Raw genomic sequence first — 17,745 nt, 5'->3', positions numbered from 1 at the left:
TTGACAAAGAGGCAAGTGTCACGGACTTAGAGTTTTACTAAAGCTCCGTGCGGCACTTGACAACTTACTCACGAATCTTTCACGATCTTGTAAGCTCAAGTAAGCCCTTCGAAACCAAGATCGCTAAGAGAATGAAAAGGAAGACTTAGAGAATTTTGGAAGAAGGCTTATATTGCTTGGAAGAATGCTTTACACTTTCTTTCTTGGTTGTTTGCTTGGATGGTGCCTTGCAAATGAGGGGCACCTCTATTTATACTACCTCCTAGGACTAAAATGTAATTAATATTTACTTTATAAGTCTCTAAACTATTTAAACTTTAGTCCCTCCCTAGAATCTTCTACTAATTCTAGGAAATTCTAAAGTTTTCCAAGAAAATATCTAGTCCCTCTTCTAGAATTCTCTACACATTCTAGAGAATTCTAAGGCTTTCTTGGAAACTATCTAGGACCTTCCATTGCCTTCTAAGTTATTCTAGAGAATTCTAGGGAATTCTCTAGCCTTCGTGAATAATCTAAAGGGTTCTAGAGTCTTCTGGAAACCTCTCCACAACACTAGACCCTTCCGCCCCTATTCGGACACAAAATTTCACTGTGATGTGGTGGAACGTGACACAAGTCTCAGCAACACATGTTGAATCTGGATTAAAACCAACACAAAATTCACACACTGCCATTTTTGAATTAAGGATATTTTGCTTGAGCGAGAATACTTGGAAACAATGAAATGATGAGGATTTATATAAGGGTTTATAGGGACTATTTGGAAACAATGTTGATAAAATGTAAGGACTATTTTGATTTTAAAAAAAAAAAATCTCAACCGTCTCTCTCTCTCTTCTACGTACTAACAACGAGAATATTTTCATCTCAAATAGTACTATGTCCAACGGATAATGCAAACAGATTTTTTTATTTTTTTTTTATAGTGGATTTTCATCATAATACTTTTTTATTATTCTTGGGTTATAGCAGTGATCTAAATTCAAGTTATGACCTCCTAATTAATTAAGTTGAATGGTTAACAAAAGCACTCTCCAATATCTAATTTTATTTAATTCCCTTAATTAAAATAGGACGAAATAACATTAACATTGGCAAACACGCGGTTTTGAAATAACAAGCAAAACCAATAATAATATTGGCAAACGCATTTTGAAACAACAAACTGACAGGTTAATAAACGTAATACGAATAAAAGGTTGTAGCATGACATAATTCACACTGCAAATTTCCTCCGGCAACAATATCTCTCCGTACAACTCATTTGATATATCAAATGAAATTATAATATATTTAGATAAATTATCCTTAACGAGCCAATGAAATGAACCACGAACAAATGTCAAGGATACTTTGTAAATAAACTTAATTAGATGAGAAAATGCATCTACCTGATAATTGAGGATATAATATGTAAAAATAATTGTCCTTTCTTGATTTGTCAAAATGGACAAGTAATTAGGAACAACTAAAAAAGAAAAAGTGGACAAATAATTAGGGACTATGGGAGTATATAAAAGTCATTCACCGACTAAAAAGACTCTCCTTTAGTTCTCTTAATAACATAATCTAATTCAATTATAATATTTACAAAATATTTCTTGTTTTTTTACCATATATTAGTTCATGGAATGTCATGATGGTGTCGGTCTAATCTTTCGTACCTTTTTTATACTCCTACCTAATTAGTTAGTTATGTTATTTTAGTCTTTCGGCATTTCAAGCCTAGACAAAAGCTTGACGTTGGTGTGTTTGGCCATAAAATCTTCTGTTACTTGGCATATGTAATAATTTTATTAGTCGACACATTACTAGATTAAATAAGGGAAATGATTTGATGTATACTACTATATATTATTTTATTTATAGGGAATAAATCATGGGAATTGTAGTTCACATATTGATTATCCAAATAAAATTCAGTTGAAAATAGAGCCAAAATGAATAAATAAGTACATACTCCAATCAATTCAAAACTTGTTTGCTAACAACAAAAAGACAAAAATTGGGAATCAATTAAGCAAATTTAATCTAAAACTATAAACAAACAAAAGAAATACTCTACGGGTTTTACAATTAGGTGGGGCCCACTGTCAGACAGTTGGATCCTCCAGCTATGACTATTTTGGATTCTCCTATTTATTTATTTATATTGACCTTTGATTCATAATCGAAGACTACATGCACGACCAAAGACGACTATCAAAATCTAGAGTCAGTGAATGCAGAAAAAATGTGATTTTTATTATATATGCATATTTTAACTTTAATATTTTTGCTCAAAAATGTATAATTCGAGTAAAAAAGTGTTGAGTTTATTTCAAATTCCGCTTGCAACTTTTCATTTTGATAGGAATAAGTATTTGCAGCTCTATCACAATTGATTTTAAAATAGTCAGTCAAGACAAAAATAGGAAACTATACTTATACTCGTTCGTCCAGACAGTGAACTCCTTAGCGAAATGTTACATACACTATCTTACAGATATGATGATTTAGACCACTAAAAGAAATTCGTACAATCAAAAGATAATATCATTGAAGAGCATAAGTGAGAGAGACATGATTTGAACCTACATAGAAAACCTATCTTCAACAAGTTTGTAGTTTGTCGCTTTTCACCATTCGACCACTCTCCCCCCCCCCNCCCCCCCCCCCCCCCCCCCCCCCGTTCTCGGATGAAGACCCCCTAATGGGTTAATTATAATTCTAAGACTTGAATCCATAACCTAATCTTAGATTCATATCTAACAACACAGTCATTCATATTTACATACACCTAAAGATGGTCAGTCATCGAACATACTTTATAAAAAATTATACTATATATATAGATTAAATATAAACTATGAAGGGACACTTTGGTGTATGTAATGTACTATACTTCCATTACTGCGTCACATCCTGTCTAGACCAAGTGTAACATGGTTGGTGCTAGCTATAGCTACATATAGTACAACATTATCGGAGAAGGATCTAAAATGTTCTTCAAGTATTTGAATTAGTACAAAATTACACCTCATCCACCTATCGGCCCTAAAATGCCTCTGACGTCCACCTTTCTGCTCAAAAATACCCTCGATGTTAATCCTTTGACTCATATTTGCCATTATTTTTAATAGCTCCCATAAAGTAAAATTATTAAATATTTATTTATTATATTGCTTAATGTGATTGGTCCAAATTTAACCCCTTCTCAAATAAATAATAGAAATGATATTTTAAAAATAATATTTTTCTATAATTAATTTCATGATATCTTCCTATTGGCATATTTTAAATCACCCCCAATTTATTATAACGTAACCCAACTCATAAATGGGGATCCAACTAAAATCCATACTTACCCCGGCTGATTGCCCATCTAAAAATATTATTATTTTCATTAATATAAAATTTTCTCTCGATTATACAAATGTCTTGTTCATTTTCTCTTTTATTCCTTTTTTAATCTCTTATTCTTAATTAGGATATCCGGGACTCAACTTGAAATGAACTCACATATATATTTATATTCTTTTAATTAGTATTATTGTCATAATGGGAAGAGGGTGGGATAAGATAACTTATTATTTTTATTCTTTTATTTTTAATTTTGGCTACACACAAAAGAATACTATAATTTTTGTTCATATTTGCTTAATTAAGTCATCTTTTATTGAACTAATTATTTCTATATGAATGCATCGTTATTTTCCTCATTTTTTCCTCTCTTGTTTGTGACAAATTAAAAATAAATAAAATAAGGGAATATTACATAGTAAATCATTTCCTAGCGAATGATGAGAATGATGTTAGACCAATTGAGGCTAAAATCGCTATTATGATTTTATAAATTAAGTGTATATCAAAGAAGGTCATGATATAATTACTATAATGGCATCGATTTTTACTTGATTAGAGTTAGAAAGTGTGTTACTTGTGAAATCGACCTGATCTACGAAGGAATGCATATCGCTATGGACGAAAGATCGAACAAATTTGATAGTGTATTTTAGTTACTTAACTGGCAAAAATGTGTGGGCTATTTGAGTACAATCTTCTAGGGGATATGATATGTTCTAGTGGTGGATCTAATGGGCTTTCACGATATGGTACTAGTGGTATATGAAAACGGATACGTCGATGTAAAGTGTAAATATTAACTACTTAAGGAGTTATAATTAAGTTGTACCACATGCTAGTATAATAAGACTCTATGTTGCATTTATATTTGAGAAACCAACTGGTTATTACTACGGATGTGTGGGTTAAAACATTGTCTATAAGGAAGATTATAGTGGTGGATTTTTGGAATCATATTAATGTGTTTAGGTTGTGAAGTGTACCTCAAGGATTTTGAATGAGTGGTGATTTCATCGTAAGCTCCATGAAAGTGGATTGATATTAGCATGACAAGTTTATGAGTAAAGGAAGTACTTAATACATTGATAAATTTTAATTTTTAATCTATTTAATTTTGCCACCGTAAAATTATTTTTTTCACTTGAATTTTTCTTTTGAAAAAGAGTGTGTACGTAATACATACACTGTCCATATGATATTAATCGAATCATTAAATAGTAATTTATTAATCACTCAAAATAATACTAACAGAACATCATGTTAATGAAAAATTGAAAACTATTTAGTGTAACTTATTAATCACTCAAAATAATGAATGAAAAATAAATAAATAAATCCAAAATAGTCATAGCAGGAGGATCCAACTGTCTGACAGTGGGCCCCACCTAATTGTAAAACCCGTAGAGTATTTCTTTTGTTTGTTTATAGTTTTAGATTAAATTTGCTTAATTAATTCTCAAGTTTTGTATTTTATAGTTAGCAAATAAGTTTTGAATTGATTGGAGTATTTATTTATTCATTTTAGCTCTATTTTCAACTGAATTTTATTTGGAGAAAATCAATATGTGAACTACAATTCCCATGATTTATTCCCTATAAATAAAATAATATATAGTAGTAGTATATATCAAATCATTCCCTTTGATTTATGCCAAGCAAAACAATACAACCTTTTATTTTGAGATGGTTGCTTGTAAGAGTCACAACTTTATAATGCAACACCTGAATACAATATAATATTTTGATGTACTATTTCTTTCCTACACAAAATCACTTAATCATATAATAATTTGATGTTAAGGAAACGATCATAACTGATGTAGAACCAATCTAGAGATAATGAAAGCATACCTAACAAAACAATTAAACCATTACAAGTTAATTAGTTGTATTACTATTTAACGATAACCCAACAAAAACTAAGCTAGCTACTTAACATAATCATAAACTAATTAAGCAAAAATCACACTTGGACATTTTGGATGACGAATATCTTTCAGGGTTTTTGGAAACAAGGTATGAAGGGGGTTTTAAGGGTTTTCATTCCTTTTATAGAGGTACACCATGGTCCCTTTATTTTAAGACAATATTTTTTTTTCACCCCCGGTCCCATATTAATTGAGATAAGTATTGAAAACACCTCTAGAAATTGATAACCATCCTTGTGGCTTTCACAATAGTACTGTACCGTCTAAAAGCTCTTTGCCATTTGTTCGTGGCTCATTTCATTAGCTCGGTAAGGATAATTTATCTAAGTATATTATGATTTCATTTAATATATCAAATGAGTTGTACGGATAGATATCTCTTAGAAAAGTTACTTATTTTACTTATCAGAACCCATGCTACAGATAAATGGTCTTAGTTCAAATGGGCCAAAAATCAATCTTACTGGGCCTTCATTGAAGTCCATCTCAATTCTGCCTCCTGTATCTGTCTTTGAGCTCGTGCAACACCTTATTCAATATTACACAGTAAATCATGATATTAATAATACTTGTGGTTTAAGAATAAAAAATTGATCTTTCAACTCACATGAGCTCGATACGAAGATGGAGGGACTCAATCGACATGTCCGTAACAAGCTTGTCGAACTTCGCTTTGAAAGCAACATCCCTGTTGGTCTTTGGAACTATGTCGTATTTGACAAAGAGGTAAGTCTCACCAATGCATGTTGAATCTGGATTAAAATCAAGACAAGATTCACACTCTGCCATTTTTGAATTAAGGATATTTTGAATTGATAAATTTTAACTTTTAATCTATTTAATTTTGCCACTGTAAAATTATTTTTTCCTCGCGATTTTTTTTTTTTTTAAAAAAGAGTGTGTACGTACTACAAACAGTGACTATATGATATTAGTTGAATCATTAAATAGTAATTTATTAATCACTCAAAATAATACTCACAGAACATCATGTTAATTAAAACTATTTAGTGTAACTTATTAATCACTCAAAATAATGAATGAAAAATAAATAAATAAATAAATAAATAGGAGAATCCAAAATAGTCATAGCTGGAGGATCCAATTGTCTGACAGTGGGCCCCACCTAATTGTAAAACGGTAGAATATATTCTTTTGTTTGCTTGTAGTTTTAGATTAAATTTGCTTAATTGATTCCCAATTTTTGTCTTTTTGTAGTTAGCAAATAAGTTTTGAATTGATTGGGGTATGTATTAATTTATTTATTCATTTTAGCTCTATTTCCAACTAAATTTTATTTGGAGAATCAATATGTGAACTACAATTCCCATAATTTATTCCCTATAAATAAAATAATATATAGTAGTAGTATATATCAAATCATTTCCCTCTGATTTATGCCAAAAGGAAATCAATACAACCTTTTATTTTGAGATGTTTGCTTGTAAGAGTCACAACTTTATAATGGATTTTGTCCACAATTTTATTTATTTTTAATTTGTCATAAACAAGAGAGAAAAAAAGAGAGGAAAATAACGACGCATTCATATATAAATAATTTGTTCAATAAAATATGACTTAAATAAGCAAATATGTACAAATATTATAGTATTCTTTTGTGTGTATACAAAATTAAAAATAAAATAATAAAAATAATAATTTCTCTTATCCCCACCCTCTTTCCATTATGACAATAATACTAACTAAATGAATATAATTATGTGAGTTTATTTCAAGTTGAGTCCCGAATATCCTAATTAAGAATAAGAGATTAAAAAAGGAATAAAAGAGAAAATGAACAAGACATTTGGATAATCGAGAGAAAATTTTATATTAATGAAAATTATAATTTTTTTTAGATGGACAATCAGCCGGGGTAAGTATGAATTTTAGTTGGATCCCCATTTATGAGTTGGGTTAGGTTATAATAAATTTGGGTTGTTTTAATATATGCCAATAGAAAGATATCATGAAATTAATTATAGGAAAATATTATTTTTTAAAATATCATTTTTATTATTTATTTGAGAAGGGTTTAAATTTGGACCAATCACATTAAGCAATATAATAAATAAATATTTAATAATTTTAATTTGTGGGAGCTATTAAAAATAATGGCAAATATGAGTCAAAGGATTAACATCGAGGGTATTTTTGAGCAGAAAGGTGGACGTCAGGGGCATTTTAGGGCCGATAGGTGGATGGAGTGTAATTTTGTACCCATTCAAATACTTGAAGGACATTTTAGACCCTGCTCCAATAATATCAAATAAATTATAAAAATACCTACATATATACAGTAGTATAATTAAATAATATACAAACCTTACACAATTATATATACATTTAGTTTACACCAAAAATTATCAAATACAGAAAGAACAACTTTGTGTCATATATACCCTTGACATAGTAATTTTATACAGTTACTAACACATATACATGGTATAAATATTTTACAGGATTACTTACATATACAATGTTTTCAATTAAACAATATACAAATCGTATAACTTATATATACGGTAAAATTATAAAAAAATTACTCGCACTAAAGAACACAATTGTATTCAAATCATATACAATACATATATACAAATCTTATCATTCATTTAACTTTTTTCGAACAAAAAAATAGAATAGAATTCTTAATATACGATTTCTCTAATCTTGTATAAACGAATAGAAACTTTTGCGAAACATCTTAATCAACAAAATAAAAATTATTTGGTTTTCAAAATTTCAATTATATATTGTACAAATCAATTGTATACTTTCTTGCCGTTTCAAAACACGAAGTTTCCTGGAAAGAAACGATTAACTTGCGTTGAATATACAAAAATATCGATTAACGGGTGCTTCAGTCGTCTGACGAAACAAAATGTTATAGAACTCATTTTTGGAAAAAATATTTGATTTTGAACATTTAGCTTGAATCGTGGGATTATGTAATTTTTCTGTTACTGTATTTAGCGCTCATGTCCTAATTATTTCTTAAAAAATATTGTATAAATTTTTAACCAAAAAAAAAAGGTTATATACAAAATAAACGCTTAATAGCAAACTAAACTATACCCATAGAATATAATTATATAAACTATACCTATAGAGCGTTATTTCATTAAATCAGTTTGTCATATATGAAATTTTCCTTTAACTAAATATGTTATAGTAGTATTATTAAAATAAAATAAATTATAAAGATATTTTTTAAAATTATTTATTATTGTGAAATTTTAAGAGGAAGATAAATAATTTTGTTGAATTCTTTTATTCACATCCTTGATTAAAAAAAGAGAATAAACAGTTTTTAAAACATGTATGATGTATCTTCCAAAACTCGTAATCGGAAATGGACACAAATTACTCAGTAAGATATAATTATAATATTTTAAGCACGTAGATTATTTGTATTTTTATGTAGGGATAAGGGTCTGAAAAATATCTCAATTTTGGTGGGATTTGTTGTTGCGATACTAAACTATCATGAGGACTTATTACCTCCCTAGACTATTTAATACCGTATTTTAAACATATATATATATATATATATATTTGCCCACATGGACATAAAAAATAATGCAAATTTATAAATAGTAATGTGTCCACGTGGGCACATATATACCTTTAAAATACATTATTAAATAGTTCAGGGGGTAAAAAAATATGGTATTAAATAGTCTAGGGAGGTAATAGATCCTTTTGAAAGTTTAGTATTGCAACATCAAATCTGACCAAAGTTAATGTATTTTTCCGACCCTTATCCCTTTTATTTAATTATAATATTTTATTATATCAGAATTTTCTTATTTTTATTTACTTGGTTCATTTATTTTTCATTGCAGAATCATCTAAAATTTACTTAATTTGATGAAATTTATTTGGGTAGAATTTTCATTGAGCGAAGACAAGGGGTATCAAGCTAGAATCTACTAAAAAAAAATACACAAATATGAGTGAAATGTAGCTAAAAAGAATGTAAATTCATCATTCATCTACGACTCTCGACTTTATTTGCTAAAAAGTAAAAATGAAATATTTGCATTTTTGTGGTTTCCATATAACATGATCAAGATTCGATTTCATTGAATTGTAGTCGTGAATTTTACATCTTTAATTAGTGTAGTTTTTCACGTAAAATTCATGTGTGTCTTGTCATGCTCTTTCGACATCAAAGTTAGATTATAGTCAATTTGCAAATACACTCACTAAACATGTTCATCGTAATAGTTTCAATATACAAATATAATGTCATTAAAATTTGATTTTGAGCACAAAAATATACAACGATTTAATTAATTATTTCCTCTCTTTCGTGTAAGTGCTTAAATAATCAATAGATAGGCTCAATATATATATATATATATATATAAAAAAAAAAAATTAAGATACTCTAATTTGTCAAGATGTTCTTTATTCGCCTCTACATAATTGTTGAATTATCAAAATACAATAACATATTTAATAAAATTTGTCTCAATCATAAAATCCAAAAATGATTTCAACAGAATTAATTATTTTCTTTTAGTGCATATTCTATCTATAATCTACTCATCTAATTTCACTTCCCAATGTATGACTAAAGATTCAAACAAAACAAATAGAGGAATTATTTCACGTTATTCCCTGTTTGTAGCGTAACGCAATGGTCTATATCTACCCAACATTCCTTCTTGGGTTAGTGTCATAAAGTGTGCCATCTTGAATTTTAGTTTCTGCCTAAGTTTAAATTCAAGATTGTCATTAAGGAGTGTCAATAGTTATAGTAAAAAATATAATAATGAAGCTATTAAGATTAGAAACACACGACCTCAATGAATTTGCAATCGTTAATCACTAGACTAAATTTTCAATTTGTGTTAAGAGGCGTCAGTATTTATATATTTATTAAACAAAAATTTGACCTATATATACGATGCAATTTTCTAACAAAGGGATGTCGCTTGACACCCCTTGGCTAAGAGTGGGTCCACCCTTGTGTCTACCTTATGGGTAAAAGTTAGAATTTATATATTGATAGGGAACATAACTAAGCTGGTGAAGCACTACACAAGAAATTATTTTTAGTGGCAATAACTTAATTGGTATGTTTTTTTAGAGGCAAATAACACTCTTTGTAAATGTTCCTAAAATCTATAGTGATATTGAATTTAATAACATTTAACTAATGTCGGTAATATTTTTAGCACTTTTAATGTACATATTTGTTATAGTGAATTGAACAGATTCACTATTTTAAAATGTCTTGAACGTCTGTCTTATGGGCAAAAAATAACATACTTAAGTTTTAATTTTATCTATAACTCAAAGCTTTTGGTCAGTTGAGAAGGTTCTATCTTGAAATGACATGGGCGCATGTCTTATGGGTAAAACTTAGAATTTATAAACGATGAGCAATATACCTAAATTTTAACTTTTGTCTATAAGGCAAAACTTCTGGCAAATGAGCAGATTCATCGTCTAAAATATTCTAAATGTCTAGCTTATGAGAAAGATTTTTCTGAAGCAGGGGCTACTTTTTTTAAAAAAAACAACATTGTTAAGCGGGGCCAAAAATCAAACTCACCCCCTTATGAAGGATTTTTTGTATGACTTTTTCTTTTGAGGAACAAATTATCAAGACCAATCCATCTTAAGATCATTTATGAATTTATCTGATACTAGGGGCGATAAAATTAGGTCATATACTATAACACACCTAATTCATTTGGATTTGAACGAGTTAACAATTCGCTTATTTTATTAACTGAGCTTATTTTGATATGCTTAATTTAACTTATTTTTAAATCGAGTTGATGATATGTAATCCAGATTGACTCATGAAAAAAATTCTCTAAATATTTTTTAAAAAACATTTCTATTGATATGCTTTACATGTGCATAATATAAGAAAATTATTTTTATTTGGTCAAATAAATTGTAAGCCAAATAAATTTTGAATCTAAACTTCCTAAGAATGGAAAGGATTAGGTTATGACCAAGTTTTAAGCTCATTTTATCTCAATCGGTTAATTAGTTGATTCATTTTGACATTCTCAAATTTAACTCAATCCGTTAATTTGACATCCTAATTGTTACTCTTTTCATTTTAAATTATTTATCATTTTAAAAGTTTATGATAAAAATTAATTATTATTTCTCATTTTATCCTTAATAATGTTATTCTTAAATACTACTTTCTTCGTATCAAAATAAGATGTTATTTTAGTAAAATAATTCGTTTCAAAATAAATGGCACCTTAAAAATTTAAAACAAAAACCCGTCTCTATATTTTTTCGACTATATATACCTTTATATTTCATCTTTTTAATATTATCTCATTTTTCAAGAGATATTTATTAAATATAAATAATTCAGTAAATTACACATTATATTATTGATTTCGTAATAGACATTTTTATTAAGATGACACTTATTTTAGAACAAAGATAGTATACATATCTCAATAGAATAATATTTAAATATGAGATATATATATATATATATATAGAAACAAAATAATCAATAATTTATTCTAATTCATAACAAAAATTTTTTAAAAAAACACATGATAAATAATTTGAGACAGAAAAATTAATAAAACTGTTAGCCCAAATCCCAAAATATTCCTTTCCAATAAACATATGGTCCACACCTGTTAGCGCCGTTATCTCACTTGTCTCTCCTACCTAGGATATCTCAATATTACTCCCTCCGTCCCTATTTACTTGTCCATATTTCCTTTTTTGGTTGTCCCTATTTAATTGTCCATTTTGACAAATCAAGAAAGGACAACAAATTTTTTCCTATTATACCCTTATTTACACTTCTTGAAAATTGTAAAAGTGTATGTTGTTTCCCTCCAATTTATTTCACTTTAATTCAAATAAGTGGTTGTAATTTTGAAGTGAAAAGTTGTCATAAGGGTAAAATTGTAACTTCACTGTGCTAATCATTGTTGCCTTAATCTGTGTGCCATTTTTAAAGTGGACAACTAAAAAGAGACGGAGGGAGTAATTCTTTGTGAATTATGAGGACCATAGCCAAATGACGCAAACAAGTCAAATTTAGAAATCGATTCAAAATTTAAATTTTACAATTGTAAATTATAAAATATGTTAGTAGATTTTTCTGAAATTGATGTAATTTTTAGGTAGATTAATAATTATCTTAATAATATATTCAGTGTAATGTTATTTATAAATAATGTTAAAAAAAAAGTAAAATATGCACAAATATTAAGATATTTTTGTGGATTAAAAGGTGGAAAAAAAGAAACAAAATATCTTCTCTTCTATTCCACAAAGATGGAAGTAAAATTTTATGTATATCATATTATTTATATATATATATATATATATTATTTTGACGAGCGACTGTACGATACAATTGAAAATCACTATGAATTTTCTTGTCAAAGAGAAGAAGAGGAAATGACCACGTAATGCTCAAATTAAGAAGTGATTTATTTTCAAGAAACAACCTAAAGGTAACTTTCTCACCCATTTTTTAGGAAAGAGGCGCTAAGAATAGTTTTACTAAAATTAAGTACTCATTTTTTAAGATTTTTTTTGTACTTATAAGGTATGTTTGGTGCGTAAATATTTTTAAGAAAATGAGTGATTATTTTTATATATTAGCAAAAGATATTATTCCAAATATAGTTGTATATAATCTTTTTCGAAACCTAGATGATTGTAAAAAAAAGAAGCCATATAAACTGAAATAATAGACAAAAAATATTGTATCTAAATTATCGCACAATAACTTTAAGAGCTATATGTGATTTGGCTAATAATAATTGTTTCAGACTCTATTGAAAGGAGGAGATAATTAATATAAAATGTTATTTGTGAAAATCGTTTTCCTAGTTTTATTAGGAAAATCATATTCATCATTTAAGGAATTTATTTTTCTATGTTAAGACAAATCATTATCAATCATGTAAAAAATTATAACGGATAGTAGAAGTCTACCAAGCAAATGCCTTGCCATAAAGTAGATAATCGATATTGACATTACTCAATAATTCTTCTCTCAACATCTGTCTCATGCAACATGTTGCTCTTGGGAATTGAATTCATAATCTTGACTTTAATAGCACTTGTTAGAATTAAACGTTTATTATCATTATCAAAAGCTATTGCCAATGGCAAGATCATAGTTTATTTCTTAACCAAATCAACCAAGGAAGCTCCATGTTCGATCAATCTGACTCACCCTTTCCTAGATGGACCTTACCATAGACAAGATATTAATGAAAAAAAAAAAAAAAACAATTTTTTAACTAACCAGACATAGAAAAAATTTCGAATATTTTGTATGTGGGCATACCACCCATACCTCAAATTTCAATGGAGGACCTAATCAATTTTAAAATCAGAAAAAGTTCGATCATATTCCGATATTGTACTGGTGTTTTGATAATCCCTATCTTATTGACGTCAACTTCTGTATTTATTATTGCCTTCACTTCACTGGTGAATACAATACTTTTACTACACGTTACTGCTGACTTATCAATTTTCCCCATTTATTAGTGCTATAAATTCACATTTTATCATCCTAACAACAAATGCAATTTATTAAATCATCAACTATATTCTACGTACATACACTTAGCTCAGGAGAACATCAACATGGCTACAAGTAATGAATCTTTCTTGATAGTGAAACCGGAAAATGGAGGAACACGGGACCTCGTAGGCCTCCTCCTCGGAGGCCTACGAGGAGAGATCAAAGCTAAGTTTCTCGAATATTCTTGTGTTGCCGATGGTGGTGGTGATTGTGGTGCCGGAGAAGAAGTGGATGATCATAGATGGGTAATATTTGTGTCCATCTTAGTGAGGAAAATATTAAAGGTGTTGAAGAAACCAATGGAATGGAGTGGCTACTTCCTAGAGTTTTTCATCAACCTCTTCTCTCTTAATGGCAACTTTCTTGGCTTATTCCACAATATCTTGCATGGTAATACTAATACTCCCCTACTCTTTCGTTTCATTTTACGTGAAGATATTTGACTAGAAAAATAAAATTTTGAAATTTATGGTTTTAAATCAGGGGCAGAGCTAGTCGCCTGTATATGAGTTTGGTCGAATAACTCAATAGATTTTGTTTAAATAGCGTATTTTTGTTACTAAATTCATTAAACATGTGTATAAATATCAAATAAAAAACTTATTTATTATTACTTAAAATCGTTATTGTAAAATTCAGAACCTATAAAGTTGATATCCTACCTTCGACTATGCTTTAAATATGTATTTCTTCTTCTTCATTTTTTTTCAAAATATTTTATCGTTCTTACTAAAAATATGTCTCAGAAAACTTAACGTTTTTGAAGTTCAAAACAAAAATATTACTATTATTTTTTTCTTCCATTTTATCCTTAGTAGTTAGTAGCAATTTTTTTAAAAAAAAAACTACAAACACTTTAATTATGACACACAAATATATTAGAAGTCTGTTTAGATTGACTTATTTTAAGTGTTTTTAAGCTAAAATAACTTCTAGGCACTTTTGGAGTGTTTTTATAAGTTTAAAAAAAATACTTATAAGCATTTAATTTTACTTTTAAAATGCTAAAAATAAAGCCAAAAATGAAAAATCAATCCAAACAGGCTCTAAATATTTAAATAAGAAAGATCATATCGTAAGACATAAATAAGGATAAAATAGTCAAACACCCTCCTAATTACTATTTTCTTAAAAGACCTGTAAATGAAAAACACGACTAGCTTGAAAAACTGGAAACATGTCTCATGACTTCTATGAGTTAACTAGCTAGCTAGGAGTAATAAATTTAGTTATCTGATTATAAACAAAAATGTTGCATATAAACAGGAAAGCTGGTGATACCACAAAGAGGAACTGCAAATTTCATCAGTATTATTGGCCATATAGATGGAAGAATTAACTTACTATACAACACTGAAATATTAACGAAGGAAATTGCTCAATCGGATAGTTTCATCGAAAAAAATGAGCAACGAGATAGAGCTCTCATGGATTTATGTATGATGTCTTCAAAGTTGGCTTATCAGAACGAAAACGTCGTTAAGGACGTTGTAAATCATCACTGGAAGGTATATATATTATACTTCAGCTTCTTTATAAGTAATATTTTCTTGATCATTTGCTAGAAGTAACATTTTATCTTTTGTAAAACAGATGCATTTTGTGGATTTTTACAACTGCTGGAATGGTAAGAACTCATATACTTACTCATGTTAGATAGTTTGTAATATATTGTGAAAGAGCATGACTATTAATCTTAATTAAAAGTCATTTCCTAAGTTGTAGAGTTAAACGGTCAAAAACAAAATTAAACTATCCTACTTTATTGAGTTTTGTATCTGGACTATTGAGAAAGTGAGTTTCGTACTTGAACTATCACCAAATGGTTAACAAAACACACCTAGATGTTGACGAGAACAAATGTTTGTCTAGAAAGGCTTTTAGCCGCGTTTGTCCATAAAATATTATTCCACATGTATATATATAGCATAGTACTATTGGGGTGATAGTTCACGTAAGAAACTTACACTCTCAATAGTTCAGATATGAAATTGAAAAAACTGGCATAATTTAGCGTTAGAAAAATATGCACTTGTTGTATCATGAATGGAATTGCCTCAAGGCCATTTCTTCTTTGATTATGTTTCCTATTTTTCTTAACTCCTTGCCTTCTCTGATTGAATGAACATTTTCTTTCTTGAAAATCTGTGTTTGTTGAGAACAGATTACCAGAAACAGAATTCAACTCAAGTTTTCATACTATGCGATAAATCAAAAGATGCAAACTTGATTTTGATCAGCTTCAGAGGTACTGATCCATTTGATGCTGATGATTGGATCACTGATTTCGACTACTCGTGGTATGAAATTCCTAAAATAGGAAAACTACATATGGGATTCTTAGAAGCGTTAGGATTAGGAAGCAGAGTAAACGTTTCCACGTTTCATGAACATCTTTTTGATAAAAATGTTGATGTAACTATTGCTCATCCAGAGAGGAAGACTGCTTACTATACTGTTAGAAGCAAACTCAAAAGTTTACTAAAGGAGCACGAGAATGCATGGTTTGTCGTTACAGGACATAGCTTAGGAGGAGCGTTGGCTGTACTATTTCCAACGATGCTTGTTATACATGAGGAAATAGATGTCATGAAGAGATTATCGCGTGTATACACATATGGTCAACCTAAGTACTTCAGAGTTGTTTATAGCAATGATCTTGTTCCGAGGTTACCTTATGATGATAAAACATTTCTGTATAAGCATTTTGGTGTTTGTATGTACTACAACAGCTTATACGTTGAGCAGGAAGTATGTGAAGAACCAAACATGAACTTTTTTGGGCTACGATTCGTGTTACCAATGTATCTGAATGCTGTTTGGGAGTTTATCAGAAGCTTCTTTATGTGTTACATATATGGACCTGAGTACAAAGAGAGCTGGGAATCAATAGTTTTTCGGATGGTGGGGATGTTTCTTCCAGGGATTTCTGCTCATAGCCCGGTTAATTATGTCAACTCTGTAAGACTTGGAAGGAAGAAGTGTTCAGATGTCATCGTTTTGGAAAGTCTAGATTGAAATGAAATGCCTTGATCAAGTGATTTACGTCTCAAAAAATAAACTCAGAGCTTTTTCGTGTCTTGAATAAAGTTTATGGATCATATTTTGGTGTTGTGATTGTAAGAAGTGTTGGAACTATTATGAGTTGTTGATGTGAATGTATCAATGAGAGTACATGTAGAAGTTTTTGTTGTTGTTGAATGTATGTAGATTGGTTTGTCTTGTGAACCTATTGAATAAATGTTGTTTCAGTGATTGCTTGTTATTAGATTTGTTTGATAGTGAAAATGAATTGCATCAGTTGTTCTTTGTCTAGACGATGTAAAGATATGACACGTGGACCTCACTCATCTTCAAAAGTTAACTCATAAATGTGGGACTCTAACCCACTCTAGTACCCCACTTCATGTAGACCCAACTAGAGCGCCGAGAGCCTGAATAGGGATAAACCCGACTCTAATAGCATGTAAAAATATGATACATAGACCTAACTCAACACCAAAAGCTAGTCACGAGAGGAGGATTGTCCAAGTCAATATAAGTAGACCATCAATCTAAAAGCTAGTCATGATAGAGGCAAGTGTTTTACATTCATTGGTTTGACGTGAACATCTGGTTCTGCCAGTCATCCCCCAACCAATGCCACTAATTGACATGAACCCAAAATGTACGTAAAATGTTATCAAGGTAGTAACCGTAAATATATCATGTTGAAAATTGAAATTAAAAAGTTACTTTAAAAAAGGGCATTCTTATTGAAACAGAAAGAATACACCTTATTAGTAAACGTAAAAAACACTGAAACTAATTCTATATAATTTGGTGATTCATCATTAGTTAAATTTGATGAGCAACTAGTGACAACTTTAGACTAATAAAAATAACACACAAAAATATATACAAATACTATGTGCA

The 17,745-nt window shown here is 29.2% G+C and overlaps 2 protein-coding genes across 3 annotated transcripts in view; both read left to right on the top strand.

The window, feature by feature from the left end:
• Window positions 1-17,745, top strand: part of LOC125861830 (uncharacterized protein C119.09c-like) — a 436,566-nt gene that overhangs the window by 266,981 nt on the left and 151,840 nt on the right. Inside the window, exon 1 of one of the 2 annotated variants that reach the window (XM_049541709.1) lies at window positions 7,893-7,899. The exons of the other annotated variant lie outside the window; for it this stretch is intronic. The gene's annotated coding sequence lies outside the window, so the exon portion shown is untranslated. Of the gene's footprint in view, window positions 1-7,892; window positions 7,900-17,745 lie in introns of those variants that run through there. 2 annotated transcript variants of the gene reach the window in all.
• On the top strand, window positions 13,878-16,848 carry LOC125861824 (triacylglycerol lipase OBL1-like). The gene is made up of 4 exons (XM_049541703.1): window positions 13,878-14,220; window positions 15,097-15,338; window positions 15,424-15,457; window positions 15,995-16,848. Exons 1-4 carry the CDS (start codon window positions 13,893-13,895, stop codon window positions 16,846-16,848), a joined length of 1,458 nt encoding a protein of 485 aa, XP_049397660.1. The 5' UTR covers window positions 13,878-13,892.

The sequence above is a fragment of the Solanum stenotomum genome, chromosome 4, assembly GCF_019186545.1.
Source record: "Solanum stenotomum isolate F172 chromosome 4, ASM1918654v1, whole genome shotgun sequence".
Lineage (NCBI taxonomy): Eukaryota > Viridiplantae > Streptophyta > Magnoliopsida > Solanales > Solanaceae > Solanum > Solanum stenotomum.
This window is presented reverse-complemented; position numbering and strand designations above follow the sequence as displayed.